Raw genomic sequence first — 24,978 nt, 5'->3', positions numbered from 1 at the left:
ATGGTGGACACAGTTCTGTACATAACAGTAGACCTGCTGGTTTTAGGTAAAAGAAAAAAGTGACAGGTACAAGATAAAAAAAAATATTAGCTATTAGATAAAAAATAAGTGAGAAACAGAGATACTGTGGAAAATGAAGAAAAGAGAAGTGAAATTACCATCCAAGAGAACATTTAATTAGGCCTCATCCTAAGGCTTCAGACTATTTATGTGATTGCCATACAAATAATAAGGTTGCTTGTGGTTTCGTAATTTGCTGTGGGTGTATAGAAAGGCCTAAATGGGGGTGAGATTTCCCAGCCTGAAACTGTTCCAGTCCACTGCTGACTGTTTGTTAAGCAATTTTGTTGCTCAAAAAGCACATCATGTTGTGAGTAACACCAAGATCATTAAGTCAAATACCAGCGAATCCAAGAAACACTCAAATGTTTTCCCTGAATGCAATGCAAGCTGACTTAGACAAAAAAAAGAAATGTAGTTAAAATTACATCAGACACTTAAAAATAATCTAATAATCTACTAAGTTATCTGATGGTGTATTTTATTTATTTATTTATTTTACATTTTTTTTGTATATCCTTATTTACAGTGTGATAATGAAGGAGATTATTAGAATAATACACATGTTTACTTCAGTTTCTCCAGTTTGCAGTGAGGATACTTCAGTCTATCAGAGAGCAGATTTACTCCTGACAGTCCTAGTTTATTTTTAGTCAGATCCAGTTCTCTCAGGTGTGAGGGGTTTGATCTCAGAGCTGAAGCCAGAGCAGCACAACCTTCATCTGTGACACCACAATGACTCAACCTGTAGAGAACAATGACACTTCAGTCTCTCGGTTCATGAAACACTGATATATACGATGTGTGATATATATGAACTTCTTTTATTTCTCTGGTGAGAAAGCTCATGATAAAATCATAGATATTTTCATTGTTTATCAGTGTATTGTTGATTGTTGTCAGTGTGACTTACTGAACTGATCTGGATTCTTTAACCACAGGCAGCAGCTTCTGAAGAACTTCATCTGCTTTATTTTGGGCTCCAATAAACTGCTTTAGATCTAAAACATCCATCTTCTTCTCTGATGTCAGCAAAACATAAACCAGAGCTGACCACTGTAAAGAGGAGAGTTTGGTTCCTCCTCTTTTTCCAGATTTCAAATAATCTTGGATCTCCTGCATCAGTGAATTATCACCCAGTTCATTCAGACAGTGGAACAGATTGATGGATCTCTCTGGAGAGTGATTCTTCCTGATCTTCTGTTTGATGTATTCAACTGTTTCATCTTTGTTGTAGGAGCAGGTTCCTGTCTGTCTTAGTAGTTCTTGTAAGAGAGTCTGATTGGACTCCAACAAGAGACTCAGAAGAAAATGCAGGAAAAGATCAAGATGTCCATTTTTACTTTGCAAAGCTTCATCAACAGCACTCCGATGGAGCTTAAATAATGAAACATATTTCTTCTGGTTAAAAAGCTTAGAAAACAGACCTTGTTTGGTTTGGTCAAATACATTAATGTAGTTGTTTGTAAAGGAGAGGTGTGCATATAGCGCTCCCAGATGTTCCTGGATGCTCAGATGAACAAAGCAGAAGACTTTCCCCTGATACAAGCCAAACTCCTCTCTGAAGATCTGAGTGTACAATCCTGAATACACTGATGCTTCTGTCACATCAATGCCACACTCTCTCAGGTCTTCCTCATAGAAGATCAGGTTTCCTTTCACAAGCTGCTCAAAAGCCAGTTTCCCCAGTTTGATGATCATGTCTTCATCTTTGACTGTCTTCTCATAGTCCTTGTCATGTTTGATGTTGGTCTGAATGATCAGGAAGTGTGTGTACATTTGAGTGAGAGTCTTGGGAATCTCTTCACTCTCTGCTTCACTCAACATCTTCTCTAGAACAGTGGCTGAGATCCAGCAGAACACTGGGATGTGGCACATGATGTAGAGGCTCCTTGATGACTTCAGGTGTGCGATGATTGTATTGGCCAGACTCTGATCACTGATTCTCTTCCTGAAGTATTCCTCTTTTTGTGGATCACTGAAGCCTCGTACCTCTGTCACTCGATGGACACACTCAGAGGGAATGAGATCAGCTGCTGCTGGTCTGGAGGTGATCCAGATGAGAGCAGAGGGAAGCAGATTCCCCACAATGAGGTTCGTCAGCAGCACATCCACTGAGGCTGATTCACTTACATCACACAACCTCACATCACTCTGAAAATCCAGACACAGATGACACTCATCCAAACCATCAAAGATGAATAACACTTTATATTCATCACCAGATATTTTAATTTGTTTTGTTTCAGGGAAAAAGTCATGCAGAAGATCTGAAAGACTGAGTGTTTCATCCTTCATCAAGTTGAGCTCTCTGAAAGCAAGTGGAAATATGAGCTGGATGTCCTGATTCTCTTTCCCTTCAGCCCAGTCCACAATGAACTTCTGCACAGAGACTGTTTTTCCAATGCCAGCGACTCCCTTTGTCAGCACAGTTCTGATGGCTTTGTCTTGTCCAGGTAAAGGTCTAAAGATGTCATCGCATTTGATTGGTTTGTCCTCTATTGCCGCTGTCCTGGATTGTGTCTCAATCTGTCTCACCTCATGTTCATTATTGATCTCTCCACTTTCACTCTCTGTGATGTAGAGCTCTGTGTAGATCTCATTCAGGAGTGTTGGGTTTCCCTGCTTTGCTGTTCGTTCATACAGACACTGACACTTCTTCCTCAGATTTAATTTAAGCATGCATTGGATCAGTTTAAAATCATCACTGAAAGATTAAAAACATTAACAACATAAATGAAACAGATAAAAGTGGTAGTAAAATAAATTAACAGTTGTTAATTAAGTAATTAAGCAATATAACATGATCAAGAGTGCCGTTATTCCAATACAGGTGTGGCAGTGATTCGTCTCTAGGCAAAAGGCTGCTGGTAATCATGCTGATATTCAGATCAACAGTATGATTGTGAGTCTGATACAACAGTTAAAAAACATGCATTTTAGAGGCAATATTGCCAATTACTTTTTCTTTTTTTTTACTTTGCTAATGAAAATAGCTTAATAGCCACAACAAAATTATCATTTGAGCATCCCAGAACAAAACACAGTAGATGTTTTATTATGGAAAGAATGAGCATTTTTTAATAAATTATTTGAATAAAACTGTTGTACCTCAGAGCAGCTGATGTGTGCTAAATATTCTCATAAAAACTGAATCACACATTGACTGAACACTTTTTTTGAAAACAGTTGTAACATCATCATATCCAGTAATGTTTTATATTAATAATAATAATAAAAAAGTAAAAAGTAAAGTTATGTAGAACACGTTGGAAATAATCTAATGAAAACAAATGCAACATTTACATCAGTAATTTCACAGTACTTTTTTTGTATGGCAATCATTACTCACCAAATGAGAAAAACAGAGGGGGGTGTTGATACATTTTATACACACTTACCTCAGTATTTTCAGTTTACAGTGAGAATCCTGCAGTAGATGAGAAAGCTGCTTGACTCCCAAACCTCCCATTTAATTTCCAGTCAGATCTAGTAGTCTCAGGTGTGAGGGGTTTGATTTCAGAGCTGAAACCAGAGCAGCACAACCTTCATCTGAGACACCACAATCACTCAACCTGTAGAGAACAATGACACTCTTCAGTCTCTCAGTTCAGGATCTACAGCTCAGATCAGTGTCAAGGTCAAATTTATTTTTATAGCACCTTAAAAGCAAAGAGTGCTGACCAAGGTGCTGAAAAGCCAAAACATCAGAAATATCAACTAAAAAAAACATTAGGATATATAAAATATGAAGTCATTAAAAAATACAATAAGTTATGCAAATCACCACCAATTAAAAAAATATATAACAGAAAAAAACAACAATATGTTTTCAAGTTAAGCAAAAGCCTGAGAAAAAAATATGTTTTAAGAGATGATTTAAAAGAAGATCACACAGGGGATGATCTGATGGATAAAGGCAAAAAGTTCCAGACCGTAGGACCAAGAACTGAAAAAGCCAAATTCCCTTTAGATTTTAAACAAGATTTTGGGACAATCAATATCATCGGAGAAGACGATCTAAGTGTTCTCACAGGAGAGTAGAAACGGAGAAGATCTGAGATGTAAATAGGGGCAAGACCATGAAGTGCACTGAATACAAAAACTAAAACCTTGAAATCAATTCTGAATTTTACAGGAAACCAGTGAAGTGAAACCAGTGAAGTGCTCCCCCTTTTTTGTTCCTGTCAAATAAAGAGATAAGCATGATAAGCAAGAATTTCTCAATCAGAAAGACAGACTTAAGGCCAGTTCGCACCAAGAACAATAACTATAAAGATGACTATGCTAGCATCCACACCCGCATACAATATAATTTGTTTACTCTATGCACATATGCATCTGCCATTTTAAATTCTGGAGCTTGTGATAGCAGGATTGATCCTCAATGGATGTCAATGTTTTTATCGTTTATCAGCTGGAAAAAAACAGTTCTGAAAGTGATTCCACTGATATTATTTCTCTGTGCCTTTATCGTTATAGCTGTGGTGTGGGCTCCGCTATTCTTTAATATTAAGAAAATTGTTAGAATTATTAAAACTTTGTTATCTTTATAGATTTCGTTGTTGGTGTAAACAGGCCGTAAATCCATGACACAGAGTAATTAACAGGTCCAGTTTAAGGTTCAGATCACAAGAATGACACTGGAAATTTTTATGTGAGTACCCCAAAATCATCAACATATCCGTAAGCTACGAAAACATCCTTACATCATCAGTATACTGTAGTAATGATATAAAGCAACCAATAACATGGTGCAAGCAACACCAAGATCACTGGTTCAATTCACAGTGAATGCATGAACTGATAAAATGTATAAGTTAAATTCAATACAAGTTACCTAGGATTAAAGCGTCTGCTAAATGCGTTAATGCAAATGTACCTAAAAGACTTTAGACACTATGAAAATATTTTAAAGTGCTGCTATTATGCCTTTTCAAATATAATCTTTAATGTAGTGTGTCATGTAGCTGTATGTGAACATAAACTATCTGCAATACCAGTTGTGAAGCCGACAGTGCACAATAAATAAAGTTATTGTCTATCAAAAAAAAAAAAAAAAAGAGTCGGCTCACATTTGCCTGAATGAGTCGTCGTGACGGCCACACGTCAGAAATGAACACATTTACATAATGTCCACCCACGTTCTATGTCGCGAACAACTTGCCCGGCCACAAACAGTAAAATTTCCATGTGGTTTACGTCACATGGAAATTTACACATATATTATACAGAAGACGCTGTATCCTACGCTGTGAGCAAAATTGTTTTATATTCACTTCCAAAAGATGATGAATCTACAAAGATTGTATTTTCTAGTGATCGTTCAAAATACGTAGTTGTGTATGTTATATTTTGTAACAACCCTGCACATGCCTTGCTAACCACCAAATCAGGCTTTTGTAGTTCTGTTGTTCAGCTGTGGACCCACTGTAGTCTGATAATTTGTGATTGATGCAGCTTGACTGTCTGTCTGTCTCATTAGTTTGGAGTAACGATAAAGGATGGTGCATGAAGCGGCTTTCACACTGAATGCGGAAAGCGCTGTGCTATGAAACCATTTCCATTTCTTTCACCTTGCGAGGACGGCTCGTTTCTGCCTCGACCAAAGCGCACGCGCAGCGGAGTGTGCACGGAACCCACTGGACTGCACTGAACCCAGCGGCCAATGCAACGCTTTCCGCGTTCGGTGTGAAAGCCACCTTAATGCATTATACAATGTTGAAATTTACAATATAGAGGTGTGCCCGGTTCGCTTACACGGTAGACCATGCTAACTTGTCGATCAGCCACTTCAGTCCTTTCATCATCAGACTCTGGCTGGAATTTGTGAGGTAAAATCGATGCCGTCTTTTGACAAGTCTCCAGGGCTATGAATCAGTTATGGCAATGGGCGTTTCGTTGTCCGACACGCTGTACATGGTAGACCAATCATAAAGGACTGCAGCATCTGACCAATCACAGCAGTGAGGGCTCACTGAAAGGAGGAGTTTAGAGAGACTGATTCTTGGAACTGCTTCACACGAGTCGTTTACGAATCATTTAGAAATGGGGTAAAATCTATTTTTGGAGAAAACTGAAGTGTTTTTTTTGACCTTGCATACATGTAAACCTGTTTAGGGAGTCTATTAAAACAATATTAGCAACCTTTAAAATGGCATAATAGGGGCACTTTAAAAAGTAATGCAAAGTAAAGTAACGCATTACTTTCCATAAAAAGTAACTATGTAATTAGTTACTTTTTTAGGGAGTAAGTCAATATTGTAATGCATTACTTTTAAAAGTAACTTTCCCCAACACTGCACATTAAATGAAATTTTATTAAAAGTGCTTTTGAAAGTGATTCAGTGCTTTTTTTGGCTTTTGTTTAATTTTTCACATTATTCAATAATCAGCTGAACGAGAATAATAGAATATGTTGAATTTTTATACACTCTTACTTTATTATCTCCAGTTTACAGTGAAGATCATTCAATCCATCAGACACAAGACTCAGTCCTGACACTCCTATATTATTTTTAGACAGATCTAGCTCTCTTAGATGTGAGGGGTTTGATCTCAGAGCTGAAGCCAGAGCAGCACAACCTTCATCTGTGACACCACAATCACTCAACCTGTAGAGAACAATGACATTCTTCACTCTTAACAGTTCAGGAAACAATGGTATAAATATATGATGCATGATTCTGTATACTGTATATGAATGTTTCCTTTTTCTGTTTTGATAAGAAAGTACATGCTAAAATGATAAATCCAATCATGTTTATCAGTGTAGTGACTGCTGTCAGTGTGACTTACTGAACTGATCTGGATTCTTTAACCACAGGCAGCAGCTTCTGAAGAACTTCATCTGCTGTATTTTGGGCTCCAATAAACTGCTTTAGATCAAAAACATCCATCTTCTTCTCTGATGTCAGCAACACATAAACCAGAGCTGACCACTGTGAAGAGGAGAGTTTGGTTTCTCTTATTTCTCTGGATTTCAGATAATCTTGGATCTCCTGCATCAGTGAATCATCACCCAGTTCATTCAGACAGTGAAAGAGATTGATGGATCTCTCTGGAGAGTGATTCTCCCTGATCTTATGTTTGATGAACTCAGCTGTTTTCTCTTTGTTGTAGGAACAGCTTCCTGTCTGTGTGAGTAGTTCACGTAAGAGAGTCTGATTGGACTCCAATGAGAGACTCAGAAGAAAATGCAAAAAACGATCCAAATGTCCATTCTTACTCTGTAAATCTTCATCTACAGCTCTCTGATGCAGCTCAGATAATGAAACATATTTCTTCTTGTTAAAAAGTTTAGAAAACAGACCTTGTTTGGTTTGGTCAAATACATTAATGTAGTTGTTTGTAAAGGAGAGGTGTGCATATAGAGCTGCTAGATGTTCCTGGATGCTCAGATGAACAAAGCAGAAGACTTTCCCCTGATACAAGCCAAACTCCTCTCTGAAGATCTGAGTGCACAATCCTGAATACACTGATGCTTCTGTCACATCAATGCCACATTCTCTCAGGTCTTCCTCATAGAAGATCAGGTTGCCTTTCACAAGCTGCTCAAAAGCCAGTTTCCCCAGTTTGATGATCATGTCTTCATCTTTGACTGTCTTCTTATAGTCCTTCTCATGCTTGATGTTGGTCTGAAGGATCAGGAAGTGTGTGTACATTTGAGTAAGAGTCTTGGGAATCTCTTCACTCTCTGCTTCACTCAACATCTTCTCTAAAACAGTGGCTGAGATCCAGCAGAACACTGGGATGTGGCACATGATGTAGAGACTCCTTGATGACTTTAGGTGTGTGATGATTGTATTGGCCAGACTCTGATCACTGATTCTTTTCCTAAAGTATTCCTTCTTCTGTGGATCATTAAAGCCTTGTACCTCTGTCACTCGATGGACACACTCAGAGGGAATGAGATCAGCTGCTGCTGGTCTGGAGGTGATCCAGATGAGAGCAGAGGGAAGCAGATTCCCCACAATGAGGTTCGTCAGCAGCACATCCACTGAGGCCGATTCACTTACATCACACAACTTCACATCACTCTGAAAATCCAGAGACAGATGACACTCATTCAAACCATCAAAGATGAACAACACTTTATGTTCACTGGATATTTTCATATATTTTGTTTCAGGAAAAAAGATATGAAGAAGATCTGAAAGACTGAGTGTTTTGTCCTTCATCATGTTGAGCTCTCTGAAAGGAAGTGGAAATATGAGCTGGACATCTTGACTAGATTTCCCCTCAGCCCAGTCCACAATGAACTTCTGCACAGAGACGGTTTTTCCAATGCCAGCGACTCCCTTTGTCAGCACAGTTCTGATGGCTTTGTCTTGTCCAGGTAAAGGTCTAAAGATGTCACTGCATTTGATTGGTTTGTCCTCTATTGCTGCTGTCCTGGATTGTGTCTCAATCTGTCTCACCTCATGCTCATTACTGATCTCTAAACTTTCACTCTCTGTGATGTAGAGCTCTGTGTAGATCTCATTCAGGAGTGCTGGGTTTCCCTGCTTTGCCGTTTCTTCATACAGACACTGACACTTCTTCCTCTGATTTAATTGAAGCATTCTTTGGATTAGTTGAAAGTTATGACTGAAATAACAGAGTACAACATAAAGAAAAAGGCAAAAATAGAGTAGTAAATTAAATTAACACTTTATCAAACAATTAAGCAATATCACATGACCAAGAGTGCTGTTGTTCCAAATATCAGCACGGCAGTGATTTGTCTGTAGGCACAAGGCTGTTGGTAATCAAAGGTGTGCTGATATTTAGATCAACAGCATGATTGTGAGTCTGACAGAACAGTACAATAGCATACATACAAACTGTTGAACCTCAGAGCAGCTTATTTGTGTGCTTATTTAATTTTTTTTTTAAATGACTGAAGCATTACAATTTTTGTGAAACACATTTTTATAGACACAGATGTAACATCTTCACCTCATGAATAATGTTTTACATCAATAAAATAAATAAGTAAAATTATATTAGACATGTTGACATTTATACAAACTTACCTCAGTATTTTCAGTTTAGAGTCAGGATCCTGCAGTAGATCAGAAAGCTGCTTGACTCCAAAATCTCCTATTTCATTTCCAGTCAGATCCAGAACTCTCAAATGTGAGGGGTTTGATCTCAGAGCGGAAACCAGAGCAGCACAACCTTCATCTGAGACACCACAATCTCTCAACCTGTAGAGAACAATGACACTCTTCAGTCTCTCATTTCAGGATCTACAGGAACTTCACAATCAGAAAGAGAGACTTAATCCACAACACGACTGATTGGTTACAGTCTAAGGTTCAGACCCAGTTCCACATGGTGCGCGAGGAAGTTTATTTCAGCATCATAATAATGATACTGAATTTTTTTGTGAGTACTCCAAAATCAACAAAACATTTGTATGAAATCTTCACATCATCATTATACTGTAGTAATGATATAAAGCAACCAATATCATGGTGCGATCAACGCCAAGATCACTGGTCCAATTCCAAGTGAATGCACAAACTAATCAAATGTATACCTTGAATGCAATGAAAGTTGCCTAGGATTAAAGCATCTGCTACTGTAAATGTATTAATGCAAATGCAATGAAAAGATGTTAGACACAAAAAACATTCTAATTTATTTAAAGGCAACATTCTGTTCAGTTATCGGACAGTGCTTTTTTCCCCTTTTTTCACTTTTGTTGAATTTATAATACTAATATTAAGATGAGAATAATGGAGGAAGTTTAATTTTTTTACACTCTTACTTTAGTGTCTCCAGTTTACAGTGAGGATCATTCAGTCCATCAGAGAGCAGATTCACTCCTGACACTCCTAGTTTATTTCCAGACAGATCCAGTTCTCTTAGGTATGAGGGGTTTGATCTCAGAGCTGAAGCCAGAGCAGCACAACCTTCATCTGTGACACCACAATCACTCAAACTGTAGAGAACAATGACACACTTCAGTCTTACACAGTAAAAATAGCTGGGTTATTTTTTTAACCCAATAGATGGGTTACACATATTGGGTCACTGTGTTGGGTTATTTTCTAAAACGTTGGGTTATTTTTTAAACATCGTTGGGTTGTTTTTAATAATAACCCAGCGTTGGGTTTAATTGGTTCCCGCGGCGACAGTTCAAATTTTAACGGACGACGGTGACTGACAACAGAAGAAGCTGCTGCTGCATCAGTATGAGGTGAGTAATAGGGTTTTGATAACTCTTATAACATTATACTTATACGAAGAACGTGAAATGCACTTCAAAATTGAACTGTTGTTGTTGTATGTTTGTTTTTTTAACGAAGTTGTAGTTTCCTTTAGTCAGTGTATTGTAACGTTACTGCAGAGAATGAGCTCCATTGTAAACGAATAACTTAACGTTAACGTTACCTTAGCTGTCCCAGTTAGGCCGCTAGCAGTAATAAAGTAAATTAAACTTAGCAGAAAGTTGTAACTGTTTAGAGATGTATTACAGTAACCTACAGTTAATAATGTATGGTGAAATGTATATAGGACTAACGTTACTTATGTTACTGAAATCACCGTCTACCATTACTACAGGTTTAGTATTATTTTACAGCTGATGAAGGGTTCTAGACGTACGGTTTCTGACTACAGTTTGTTTGGTCGTACTAATGATTATCACATTTAACTTTAAATGGGAAATGGCTAATGCTAAATGAGACATTGGTGTTGATTTGAACCGCGCCGCACGGACCATTCAGCTTCGGTCCAGTATGTAACGTTAGCTCAGCGGCAGCTCAGGGAGATGCGCTCAAATTCAGTTAATTCTCTGTTAGAAAAGTCTAAAAATAATCACATTTTCCCAAAAGAAAGACGTGATGGGAGAAACGAAGCTTTTCAAAGTTTCGAATCAATTAAACGAATTGCTTCGCAAAATGATTCACTGCTTCCAATCGTTCGTGACACAACGGCGACGCCTGCTGGTCAAAACAGGGCAAGCGTCAGTTGTTTGGAGCACTAATTGTAATAACACTAAATTTGTTTTTATGGTTTATTTACATTGAATATTGTTATGCATATATTAGAATCGCCTCTACTTACAGCCATTTCTCATATAAAGCTATGACAGATTTGCATGTTTTTTTTTTTTTTTTAAATGTGTACTAAATGTGTTTATACCACTGATCTATATATAATGACTATTATACTATGTCTATTATAGATCAGTGGTTTATACTTATTTTTAGACATTGGGTTCTTCAGTGAAGGGAAAACTACAACAGTGGAATCTCATACATTAAACATACACATGCCAATTAACTGAAATATTTCAAGGTAAGTAAACTATTTATATTAGTGATCCATATACATTACCAGTCAAAAGTTTTTGGACAGCAAGATTTTTAATGTTTTTAAAGAATTCCCTTCTCTCTAAGCCTACATTTATTTGATCCAGCATTTCAGGGGATCCAATACAGCATTTAAAATAACTGCTTTCTATTTGAATATATTTTAAAATGTAATTGTCCAGTCTTTTCAAAGCTTTTAAAATAGAAAGCAGTTATTTAAAATAGTAAAAATATTTCACAATATTACTGCTTTTACTGTATTTTGGATCAAATAAATACAGGCTTAGTGAGTAGAAAAGAATTCTTTAAAAAACTTTAAAAAAATCTTACTGTTCAAAAACTTCTGATTAGTAGTGTAGGTTTTCCAACAATTATGAAAAAATGTTTCTAGTTTATCTGTAAAATGTTTCTTCTTCTGCTTCATCTTATCACAGAGGAAGGAGTCAATGAAGGAAGTTTTATGCGACCGGATGACACCAGCATTGCTGCACTAACTCCAAGAACTCCTCCCAAGTTTTTAGCATTTTCAACGGTGAAGCAGTGGAACAGAAGACCTTACTACAAGCAGTGGATCTGTGTTTCAAACATTTCTACATGTATGACATCAACTACCCAAAGCTCCTCTGCACCCATTTGCAGCACACTGTCTTTAATATTCCAGGAGTTCTTTCAACACATTACCTCTTCCTTAGAAACTTTGTATTTATTGATCTGTAAAACTTTTTATGTTGCTGATTATCAGCAAGTCCAGCAGCCAGCAGATTTACTTTGTTTTATTATTATTATTATTACTTGTGTTTATGATTTTTTATTTTTGTTTTATTGATAAAGGTTTGTATGTTATGTTTGTTTTATTTGTGCACATTTGTGTATGTGTTGATATAAATAAATATGAATTGATACACATTTATGACCCTGGACAACAAAACCGGTCATAAGTATCATGGGTACATTTGTAGAAATAGCCAAAATTGCATTGTATGGGTCAAAATGATCAAATTTTCTTTCATGCCAAAAATCATTAGAATATTAAGTAAAGATCATGTTCCATGAAGATATTTTGTAAATCTCATAGGTATATCGAAACTGAATTTCTTATTAGTAATGTATTGCTAATAACTTCATTTGGACAACTTTAAAGACAATTTTCTCAATATTTAGATTTTTTTTGCACCCTCAGATTCCAGATTTTCAAATAGTTGTTCTATCCTATCAAACCACATATTAATAGAAAGCTTATTTATTGAGCTTTCAGATGATGTTTACATTTAAATACAAAAAACTCGACCCTTATGACAGGTTTTGTGGACCAGTCACATTTGTTGGTTTTGAATTCAGTGTACATCTTGAAAATATGTCAGTTGTGTTTGCATATTTGTGTTCTGAATGTATTATATTTTCACATTCTTGTACACTTATTTTGTAAACATTTGCAGTATGACTGTTTTACATTTAAAAATATATTTGTAAAAAAAATATTTGCATATTTAAATAAACAAAATATTTATTTGAAAACAAAGTAGTGTTATAGTGTATTTTTATTAAAAAATAAATAAATAAATAAATAAAAACTGATATAAATGAATCTAAATAATTAACTCAACTATTGGGTTATTTTTAACCCAACTGGATTTTAACCCAATTCATTGGGTTAAAATAACCCATAGATGGGAAGGTGCTATACCAACCCATAGTTGGGTTACTAGTTGGGTTATTTTTAACCCAACATTTTTTAGTGAGTAGGTTCAGGATCTACAGCTCAGATAAGCAGGAACTTCACAATCAGAAAGAGAGAGACTTAATCCAAAACACGATTAACAGCTCCAGTCTAAGGTTCAGACCTGCTTTAACATTGTAATTCAGGGGGGTCATTTCAGTACCATTCAAATCTAAAAATCTCCTATTTTCTGATGAGAGTACCTCAAAATCCTCAACACATCTGTATAAAATCAAAACAGTTGTCATATGTTCTTATCATCTATATCATAGGTCTTCAACCCTGTTCCTGGGGACCCGGGTTGGAGCCAAGTTCTGCAGGATAGTGGGTCCCCAGGAGCAGGGCTGAAGACCTATGATATACTGTAGCAATGATAGAAAGTAATTATGTTACTCAAACTGCAGAGCATGGTGTGAGCGACACCAATATCAATGGTTCAATTCCAAGGAATGCAATGCAAGCTGCCTTGGATAAAAGCATCTGCTAAATGTATTCATGTAAATAAAATTATGTCATACACTTTGAAAATAAGTTTAAGAAAGCATTCTCTTTAGTTATCTGACTGTTCTTTTTTTGCTTTACTTCCAAACTTTTTTTGTATATCATTCATTATTCACAATGGAATGATAATGAAGGAGCATGCTGGACTTTTATACACTCTTACTTCAGTTTCTCCAGTCTACAATGAAGATCTTTCAGTTCATCAGAGAGCAGATTCAGTCCAGACACTCCCATTTTATTTCCAGTCAGATTCAGTTCTCTCAGGTGTGAGGGGCTTGATCTCAGAGCTGAAGCCAGAGCAGCACAACCTTCATCTGTGACACCACAATTCATCAACCTGTAGAGAACAATGACACTTCAGTCTCTCAGTTCAGTAAACACTGATATAAATGATGTGATATACAGTCATGTGAAAAAGTTATGACACTCTATTAAATTCCATGGTTTTCTGTCTCAGGACATAAACATGGAAAAGCCATGTGTTACAAAGTTATGACACCCTATTATTTAATTTCCTGTAGGTCCACTAATAACTTTAAATAATAACTTTCTGTATGTCTTTATCAGTCTTTCACATTGTTCTGGGGGAATTCTGGCCCACTCTTCTTTACAACCTTGCTACAGTTTATTGAGGTTTGTGGGCATTTGTTTATGCACAGCTCTCGCCACAGCATTTGATTCGGGATGAGCTCTGGACTTTGGGAGGATTGGTGTCTGTCTTGAATGTCTTCCACTTGTGAATAATCTTGCACACTGTGGAATGATTGACTACATATTGTTTGGAAATGGCCATAGTACTCTTTCCAGATTGATGGCAGCAACAATTGCTTCTCTAAGATCAATCATTGCTGATGTCTTACCTTCTTGGCATTGTGTTAACACAACTAAAGGCTCCAGACTAGCAAACTGCCAAAACTTCTGCTTATATAGAGTTGCTCATGCTTGCCAATGATTAAGTAATCAAAGGAATTTGATTAGCAGTTCCTGACTGTTAATTCCTATGTTAAGAGTAATGGTGTTCTAACTTTGTAAAACATGGATTTTTTCATTTTGGCTTTATTTCTGTTAAATAAATAATGGCATGGTGCAATATGTCTTGTGGTGTTGTTTATCTGAGGTTTTATTTTTCACATTTTAAGACCCGCCCAGGACCATGTATTTTCTTAAGTCCTGATAGTGAAAACCATGGAATTCAATAGGTGTCCAAACTTTTTCACATGACTGTATATGATTTTTTTCCTTTTACTGCTTTGGCAGGAGAGTACATGTTAAAAAGATAAATTATAACCATGTTTTATCAGTGATTGTTGTCAGTGTGACTTACTGAACTGATCTGGATTCTTTAACCACAGGCAGCAGCTTCTGAAGAACTTCATCTGCTGTATGTTGGGCTCCAATAAACTGTTTTAAGTCAAAAACATCCATCTTCTGCTCTGATGTCAGCAAAACATAAACAAGAGCTGACCACTGTGAAGGTGTGAATTTGGTTTCTCCTATTTGTCCAGATTTCAGATAATCTTGGATTCCCTGCATCAGTGAATTATCACCCAGTTCATTCAGACAGTGGAACAGATTGATGGATCTCTCTGGAGATTTATTCTCCCTGATCTTCTGTTTGATGTACTCGACTGTTTCCTCTTTGATGTAGGAGCTGCTTCCTGTCTGTGTCAGTAACTCTAGTAAAAGAGTCTGATTGTACTCTAATGAGAGACCCAGAAGAAAACGCAGGAAAAGGTCCAGATGTCCATTCTTACTCTGTAAAGCCTCATCCACAGCTTTTTGATGCAGACCAAATAATGAATAATTCAGAAACCAGTACAACCAATACATCCAGTTTAAAACTTTCAAGAAGAGACTTTGTTCAGTTTGGTCAAACACATTTATGTAATTCTTTGTGAAGGAGAGGTGTGCATATAGAGCTCCTAGATGTTCCTGGATGCTCAGATGAACAAAGCAGAAGACTTTCCCCTGATACAAGCCAAACTCCTCTCTGAAGATCTGAGTGCACAATCCTGAGTACACTGATGCTTCTGTCTCATTAATGCCACACTCTCTCAGGTCTTCCTCATAGAAGATCAGGTTGCCTTTCACAAGCTGCTCAAAGGCCAGTTTCCCCAGTTTGAGAATCATGTCTTCATCTTTGACTGTCTTCTCATAGTCCTTCTCATGTTTGATGTTGGTCTGAATGATCAGGAAGTGTGTGTACATTTGTGTAAGAGTCTTGGGAATCTCTTCACTCTCTGCTTCACTCAACATCTTCTCTAGAACAGTGGCTGAGATCCAGCAGAACACTGGGATGTGGCACATGATGTAGAGGCTCCTTGATGACTTCAGGTGTGAGATAACTGTATTGGCCAGACTCTGATCACTGATTCCCTTTCTTGAAGTATTCCTCTTTCTGTGGATCACTGAAGCCTCGTACCTCTGTCACTTGATGGACACACTCAGAGGGAATGAGATCAGCTGCTGCAGGTCTGGAGGTGATCCAGATGAGAGCAGAGGGAAGCAGATTCCCCACAATGAGGTTCATCATCAGCATGTCCACTGAGTATGATTTACAAGTATTACACAGTTTTACATTGCTCTTAAAATCCAGAGACAGACGACACTCGTCCAGACCATCAAATATGAACAACAGTTTATATTCATCACTGGATAATTCTATTTCTTTGGTTTCAGGGAAAAAAACATGAAGAAGATCTGAAAGACTGAGTGTTTCATCCTTCATCAAGTTGAGCTCTCTAAAAGGAAGTGGAAATATGAGCTGGATGTTCTGATTCTCTTTCCCCTCAGCCCAGTCCACAATGAACTTCTGCACAGAGACTGTTTTTCCAATGCCAGCGACTCCCTTTGTCAGCACAGTTCTGATGGCTTTGTCTTGTACAGGTAAAGGTCTAAAGATGTCATTGCATTTGACTGGTGTGTCCTCTGTTGTTGCTTTTCTTGATTTTGTCTCAATCTGTCTCACCTCATGCTCATTATTGATCTCTCCACTTTCACTCTCTGTGATGTAGAGCTCTGTGTAGATCTCATTCAGGAGTGTTGGGTTTCCCTGGTCTAATGTCAAATCAGACAGACACTGAAACTTCTTCAACAGCTTTGACTTAAATGTGCTTTGGATCAATTCAGAGTCAATGCTGAAAGGCAAAAATAATGGATTACAACCAATTAAAAAGACAATACAGTAAAATAAAATGAGCACTAGTTCTCAAATATATCATCACGACTCAATTCGATTCCATTCTCAATTCAACTACTGATTAATTTGAGAAAAAAATTTCAATAGCATATTTTCAAATAGCAATAGATTATATTTACACTATGTAAAAATAGTAATATTTTCTTATTATCTGCAATAATAGTACTTAGATGGTATTTACACTACTTGGTGCAAATTATGCCAGATATCTGCACCTCGCTACTGTAGTACATAATAAAGTATGTAGTAATAACATATTGAGTGTAAATTATAATTTTTATTAAAATTATTAAATGATTGCTGATTTGGTACAATAAAGTCCTCCCTAAACCTAAAACTAACCTTAATGATAAACACCTGTGAGACACATTATTTTAAACTTCATTGATTATTTTCTTAATTTTTCTTAACAACAAATGCCTTTTCGATGTGATATGTGATGTGAGAAGGGAGAAAAATGCTAAAGGCGGCTTCAAACTCGGGTCAATCACATAAAAAAGCAGCTGCTGTGCTTTACTACCTACGTCACTTGAGCTGATATTTGTTGGGTGTCTTTTACAATGCTGTCTAGCCCAACCACACGTTGGTGAGGGAGTTAGTGTAAATAGCCTCTGCCACCAAGGCAGGCTATTTGAACTTTGTGTAAAAAAACACCCTTAATGTATATGTGAATAATTTGAGGGAAAAAACATCAACTAATTCTGTAAACTATACATACAATTCAATTATTTGGTAGATTACTGCAATATTAAACAGTAATAAAAATGAAATAGAACATAAAATAAGAATGAATACCAAAGTATATTTTTAAATTATATTTATTTTGACAAAATAATCTAAATTTAAAAAATGCAGTCGCTTATAAAAAAGCAGGTTTAATGATCCACACATATAAACTGAACTTCCTGCCAGAATTAACTAAAGAGATACCAGATTAAGTCAGGTTAAGTAAAAATATTTGGAAAAAAAAAAATAGCAAAACATTTTGATTCATGTATTATAATCCTTAACAATGCTGAAATGAGTGGTTAATAATGAACAACTGTATGTTGGTCACAACTGTAAAGTGATTTTGTATTAGTAGTCCAAAGTATGAATGAGAATTTTGGCTAGTTTGCCTAGACAGAAACAGTGCAGCCTGTCCTACAGGCAATATCTGGGGTCGCCTGGGGTCTCAAAGTGGTTAAGGACCTCGCAAAGAGATATACAGTACACAATGGTTTTAGTATGGTTATTATTGAATAAACATTCACTGTTATTCATTGATAAAATGCAGTCTGCACGCTGACAAAACAGTATATTTTATTAATCAACAACCTACAGTGTGCTTTTATTTAGTGATTTTATTTCAGTGCAATGTCTTGTTTGTAGTGGCTATATAGCTTTAGTATTATGTCACTACTGATGGGGCCCATTTTCATGATCTTGCCCAAGGCTCCTACAAACCTATGAGACAGCCCTGGTCAGAAATGTTGTACCTCAAATCAGCTGATGTGTGTTTTCCCTTTAATGTTTCTGGCGTGACAATGGACTGCTCACTCTTTATGGACACAGAGCTGGACACCACTGAGTTTGATCTCCGCCTGTGGAATTGAGTATAAACTTTAGAGTTGTAGAGAATTCTAGAGATTGTAAAACACAGCAGTCAGGATTCGTACAAATACTGCAAAATGAAATTCCAGGACCTTTAAGGACTTTCTTTTTTGATTTTCTTCAGTCAGAGATCTCACTTATCAAACAATGTCTTTCAAATAAAAAAAAAAAAAATCATTGATGAATAAAAATAGACTATTAAAAGAAAATGGCAAAAAATAAAGCAAAATATGCAATGATGTCAACTTAAGATCAAAAAGAGAAAGAGAAATACAGAACCACATAACATTTACAATGGACTGTTATACTGGCAGCAACAGGTGTGATACCAATTTAAAATATATATGACATATAATTGTACACATTAAAATCAAGGGTGTAGGACTGATTTTGGCATTGGTGGGGAGAAAATGGCAGACAACAGACATTTATTTGTTTGATCAAAATTATTGCTAGGGTCAATTTAGTATCTCATATTAGTAAGGACATGTCATAGTGTCTCTACTAAATTCTACACCCTTAACAACCGATGTCTGACTTTGGAAACTCTCCTTAAATATGAAGAGATCAAACAACAGATTCAATTGATTAATTCAAAAGATTTAAGTGAGTTGCTGTTTTTGTCACTCTTTTGAGAAAGATTCATTCACTTGTTTTAGAACACAGAGATGTTTTAGTAGGATTTATTAATGTTCATTCAAACTCATTTTGTATGTGACTTTTCTTTGTTTTAACGATGTATGTTTTCTTTGGATTGTTTGATTACTTAAAAGAGAATATAGGATTAATTCATTTGTGTTTCCTGCTAGCTAAATTTCACGAACATAAACAAAATTCTGTCTCAAAACCTCTCTTTTCGTTTTTCAAAGTTGATCTAGACAAGTATGGAAACTATCTAAAGCTCGTTTAATCCTTAAAAAAAACCTCTAAAACATGGTTACAACACTTTTACTATTGTAAAACCACAATTAATATTCTTAAAGGATTTTTATTTGTGTATACTTTCATTCTTTCTTTGTTTTGTTCTGTTTTATTTTATTAACTGTAGTACATTAAAGATTTGTGAACCCACTTGAAGTACCAAACTGAATCAAATGATTCGCGCCCCACGCTCCAAAGGTCCAAAAGCCCTGGTCTAAATCAAATGATTTGCGATATGCAATTTGAAGTCCCGATCCAAATCAAATTATTTGCAATACGCGATTTGAAGTCCCAATCTAAATCAAAAGATTCGCAATGTGCAAAATTCCAATCTAAGTCAAATGATTCATGAACCCGTTGGTGTGATACATTCACAAACTCAATCCGAAGTCCCGCTCTGAATCAAATGATCTGATTGGAGCACTTCAAAACAGTGAATCTATTTGCGACACAAAGGTTAAACTGATTCAGAGCTTCGAAAAAGTTTCACTCGCCACTATACATGCTTTTTTAAAATTACTACAAGCAATGTCAAAATTCAAAAATAGTGAATTGCTTGAAATGAATGACCAAAGTCGTGAGTTTGAATCAATCAGAGCGGGTCCAGCATAAATGACTCACTCAATTGATTTAGTTAATCTGTTTTTCTTGTTTATTGCATCTTTAGCCATGTTTACACAACACTTAGCTAGCTAGTTTTATGACATTACCTGAAATAAGTGAAAAAAGGATGATGTTTTTTTAACTATTGAATATTCCGTGAAAAGATCTGTGCTTATTGAAAAAAACTAAAAATTAAAATGAAAAATTAATATATTTATATTAATATATTTTTGTTTCCCTTATCCAAACCATCACATATAGACATTCTGTCTATAGAAATGTACCTCAGAGCAGATGATGCATGTCCTCCAGTAAATCCTAGCGGCTTGTCCATAGACTTGTCACTTCTCACGGAGCTGGACTCCAGTGAGTTTGATCTCTGCCTGTGGAATTGAGTAGAATCCTTAGAATAGAGACAGTAAAATACAACAGTGTTCCTCCTGTTCTTTTTTCATGTGGAGGGAGGAGGGTTGTGGGGGTGGGCACATACACAGGGTTATTTGGCAAAGGAAAAAAAAAATAATAATTTTGCAAATAATTGCAAATAATTTTCCTTGAAACTAACTAGTAACGTACCTGCCATTGCTGTAAGCGAGACAGGCTCAGAGTGAAATTGTTTTGTTCAAAAGAAATAATGGTAAATTAAATACTAGGAAATGAATATAAAATAGGAAATATACAAAGACAGTTTACTACAGAAAACTACAGTTCAGGTTAATTAAAAACAACAAAAACATTAAAATGCTCCAAGAGCTGGTAACTTAAACAGGGTTTGTACAGATACTGCAATATCAAATTCCAGAACCTTCAAGGACTTTAAGCATTATTTTTTTCAAGGAGATCTCACTTATCAAAGAATACTGTTATTATCTTTCAAATTGTAATGAATAAACTAGTTTAAAAAAATGATACAAATAAAGTGCAGCACATGCAAAGAATGCAATGACTGTGGCAACTTTACCATTTTAAAAGGATACTATGGCAAAGTTATCAATTTTCTTTATTTTTTTCATTGCCTATATGATTGACGTAAAGAATGAAGGCTATATCATACAATTAAAAAATTATGAGCTATATCATGCTCGTAGACACTAAGGGTGTGACAATACACTCAGCTCACGAAATGAGACAAAATACAGATACTTGGTTCACTACAATGAGACAATATTGTAATACTATTTTTAAGAAATTTTCAATGACAAATTGTCTTGTAATCACAAAAAGTAAAACAATACAGCTGTATTTTGAAATGTTTTAACTAATCTAGAGACGTTAACTAACGATAATTTTGGTAATAAAGTAATCTGATTGTTTTGACAATTGAGTATTCTGGTATTTTTGAAAATCAATGAAAACCAGTCTTTACTACTAATTTTATTATTAATAAAATAATAAAATATTAATATATTTACATATAGCTAACAATGAGGCAATAATAATTGGCTCAAATAAAGTATCAAAACCAAGTGACTACATGGTTGTATTGAACCACACAAGTAAAATACATAATATAATATGCCTAAACATAATATGAACATAACCAACTTTAGTACATTATGTATTATAACAAATACCTGCAGAAGGCGCCAAAAGCCTTCACTTTAATTTAAATTGAAATTTCTGCCCACATGCAAATTCAGAGTGAATTCCATTGCTTTTTCAATCTTTGACCATAGGTTTTTCAGTCTGTCGCGTTTAGAGGCAGCTTTTCCATTCATCAGGGATGCGCCTCTGCAGTTGGATACTATTATGCGCGTCTCGCAAAAACTTATGATTGGCTAATAATGTTAGTTTGGTTGACAGTTAAAGTTTTGTTCTTCTGACACAATTGATAGGCAAACTCATGGACTATAACATGATATCAACAAGTGGCTTTTTTTTTTTTTTTTTTTTTTTTTTTTTTTTTTTTTTAAATATGGGACTATATTTTTTATCTGCAGCCAAATGCCATACGTCAGAGGACTTTAAGCCCTGATCTATAGAAAAGTTGTACCTCAGAGCAGATGATGTGTGTTCTCCAGTAAATCCTAATGGCTTGTCCATAGACTTGTCACTCCACATGGACACACAGCTGGACTCCAGTGAGTTTGATTTCTGCCTGTGGAATTGAGCAGAAACTTTAGAACAGAGACAGTAAAATACAGCAGTGTTGCTCCTGTTCTTGAAGGCACATCAACAAGAAATGTTTTTGTTTTCCTTTTCCGAACCATCACATGTAGACATTCTATCCATAGAAGTGTTATACCTCAGAGCAGATGATGTGTGTCCTCCAGTAAATCCTAATGGCTTGTCCATAGACTTGTCACTCCTCATGGACACACAGCTGGACTCTGAGGGATTTGACCTTTTACTGTAGCATCAACATTGATAGGGACATTAAAAAATAGAGATATTAGAAAGAGACAGAATTCATTGTTGATTTTACATGTTGATAAACCTCACATAGAGAATCTATCTATCTAGAAACAGTATACTTCAGATCAGTTGATCTGTGTCCTCCAGAAAAGCCTAGTGGTTTGTCCATAGAATGATCAAAATTAACAGAACAGAGATATTAGTAAGAGATATTAGTTTATAAAAAAAAATATAATTTTCTTATATTTTACATGTAGAATACAGAGAATCTTCTCTAAAAATGCTTTAAAAAGGTTGAAGAGCACAGACATTGCACAAAGATAATGTTACCCTGTGTACAAAGATCCTTATGGTCATAAACTCTATTTAGCACAACAACATAAGAAAACTACTCAGAACAAATTCACAACCATTGCAAACCCCCAGACCATCCTGTTATGTGACATGCATTTATATAACGGTACAATCATATAAAATCATATAAAGCCTCTGAAGTACCTGCATCCTGTAGAAAAATCTCCATTACTGAATGTTTGCGTGTCCTCCATGATTCATTCAGTCTTCACGGGGTCCAAAAACCACCCCTCAGTTGAAATCAGGGGACCACCATTAATCGTCAGCACGTTTCTCCTTTCTACTGTGACAGCCTCGGATGAGGTAAACAAACAGACAAAAATGTTTTATTTTGGCATATAGTAACTACCCTCTGTATCGACAAATAGGCATAAATTGTTTTTGTTGTTGTTTTTGTTTTGTTTTTTTTCTTTCTTTTTTTTTGCATACAGACACATTAGCCTATCTGTCTAACAACAACATCAATGATAATAATAATAATAATAATAAATAAATAAGGTATTAGGATAACAAAATGTCATGTTTAGGTGATTTTGAAGTTAGTATTTGCAGATACTGTAGGTTTAAGCGGAAGTCTCTTTCTAGCACTTCACCTGAACACTCACCTTAACAAAATATTAGGCGACAAGACACAGGTGCTCAAAATCTACATGGTTTCCCATTACGTGCACGTTAATTCCTGTATAAACAACTAAAACAATCACTATTTGTCATTGCCATTTTAACAGTCAGTTTGTCCGATTAAGAGAATCTTAAACTCAGGTATAAAATGGCGCAGGTAAATCAATTTGCTTTCACTTTCATTTCTGCCAGCAAGAGAAAAAACCTGGCCTGGACTCCATTGAACATTTAATACCTTTATGAAATTGGAGCTGTTGGTCCTGGGATTTTGCAGGGCAGTGGTTATAAGTATCGATCAACATCTTTATTAGGACTTTTGACATTTTTGTAACACTAATAAGGAAACTTTTACACTGGGCAAGTTTGCTGCGGTGCTAGCGTGAGTGCGATTGTTCCTGTCGCCCCCTGCAGCGCTGGTCTGGTTTCACACTTGAATCATTCCAATACACGAGGAAGAATTTTATTGTAGTACATTATATTTGTCGCCAGTTTTATATACACAGCAGCACATTGGAACAAAATTAACAACAGTTAATTAACTGGACAAATCAATAATAAAAAAAAAGAAAGCCATTCAAAAGTGCATCTCTGAAGTGTAATTTCAAAAGTCTAAGTTCACAGAAATCTAAGTTTGTCATTCATGTTCTGCCTTTTGCTTACATTTCTTACGTCATCTTCTATATTCATAACTTTTTCAATGAAATTAAACTCTTATTTTTGTTAAAAACCATTCAGCAAAGTGCTGTTGATGAAATTGTATTCCATGCTGTGGTTATTGATCATGAAACCACTATGTTTCTGTATTGACATGCAATCTACCAAGACTTTCATGGGTAAAGATGGCAGCTAGATTGTGCAAAGCATATACATGCGTTCACTCAGGATTAAGTCTATATAGGTCTCAGATGGTGATGAATTCATTGTCTAGTGTCAAGGCTATTAGCTAGATCCACCTGGACAGAAAGAGAGTGATCTCTCTGTAAGGTTATTCTTACAGTTATAATGTAGTCTGGATTTAGAGAAATATGAGCAAATGAACATTGTTTCATTAGAACAGACAAACTTTGAGCAGACAAGATGAAAGGTTTTGGAGTGTCTTTGTGCCACATTGTGAGGGAACAAGGCGGCACTACTTGTTCAATTACCATAGTGGGAGGAATATACAGTTTTAGTAGTGCATTGACTTTTCTAGCAGCAGTCCTGAAAGTGCCATAGTCTTAAACTTCATTCTGACATCTACTGGAAACCATGCGATGTCTGTCTGTAGTGGCTCTTTATATGACCATCAGCTGATCCAGAGAAGGTCAGACTAACATCTAAAACCTGTAAGTAAAACACAGACTTAGTTTGTTACAATTGTTTTAAAGTGGTGGTCTATTTGCACTATTAGTCAGAGATAATAAACTAACCCTGTGACATGATTTTTTTTAAGGTCTTTTTAACCATTTAGACTTTAATTTTGCATCCGAATCAACATGAATGATGACCCTTGACCCTTATCCACAATCCTGCATAAATGTCCTCTTTCTGTACTTGGATTAGTTTTATTTATGACAACAAAAGTAGTGAAAATATTTACTGTCATCTTTTTCAAATGACATTTTCTAAAAATAAATAATTTCAGGTATAAAAAGACATCGACCATGTTTATAATAATGTGATTATTTCCAATAATCAGAGTAATGACAAAGTAAGGATACAGTAAGATTTTTACATGACATGAACAAACATCTTAACTCCTGTTTACA

At 35.8% G+C, this 24,978-nt stretch overlaps 1 protein-coding gene and 1 long non-coding RNA gene across 2 annotated transcripts; one reads left to right on the top strand and one right to left on the bottom strand.

The window, feature by feature from the left end:
- Positions 1-4,061: 4,061 nt before the first annotated feature.
- LOC127157747 (uncharacterized) lies at positions 4,062-23,355 on the bottom strand. Its single transcript, XM_051101005.1, is given in 14 exon segments — positions 4,062-4,244; positions 6,501-6,674; positions 6,859-8,649; positions 9,078-9,251; positions 9,818-9,991; positions 13,748-13,921; positions 14,909-15,966; positions 15,968-16,721; positions 18,262-18,366; positions 20,185-20,283; positions 21,894-21,998; positions 22,146-22,250; positions 22,754-22,902; positions 23,215-23,355. Coding segments are annotated over 13 exon segments (4,815 nt in total). The 5' UTR covers positions 22,804-22,902; positions 23,215-23,355; the 3' UTR covers positions 4,062-4,192.
- LOC127157748 (uncharacterized) lies at positions 10,032-12,895 on the top strand. The gene is made up of 3 exons (XR_007825992.1): positions 10,032-10,249; positions 11,240-11,352; positions 11,801-12,895. It is a non-coding gene; the product is annotated as an uncharacterized LOC127157748 (long non-coding RNA).
- Positions 23,356-24,978: the final 1,623 nt, after the last annotated feature.

Source organism: Labeo rohita, unplaced genomic scaffold, assembly GCF_022985175.1.
Source record: "Labeo rohita strain BAU-BD-2019 unplaced genomic scaffold, IGBB_LRoh.1.0 scaffold_1192, whole genome shotgun sequence".
NCBI lineage: Eukaryota > Metazoa > Chordata > Actinopteri > Cypriniformes > Cyprinidae > Labeo > Labeo rohita.
Note: the sequence above shows the minus strand (reverse complement) of the source record. Positions and strands in the feature narration are given on the sequence as shown.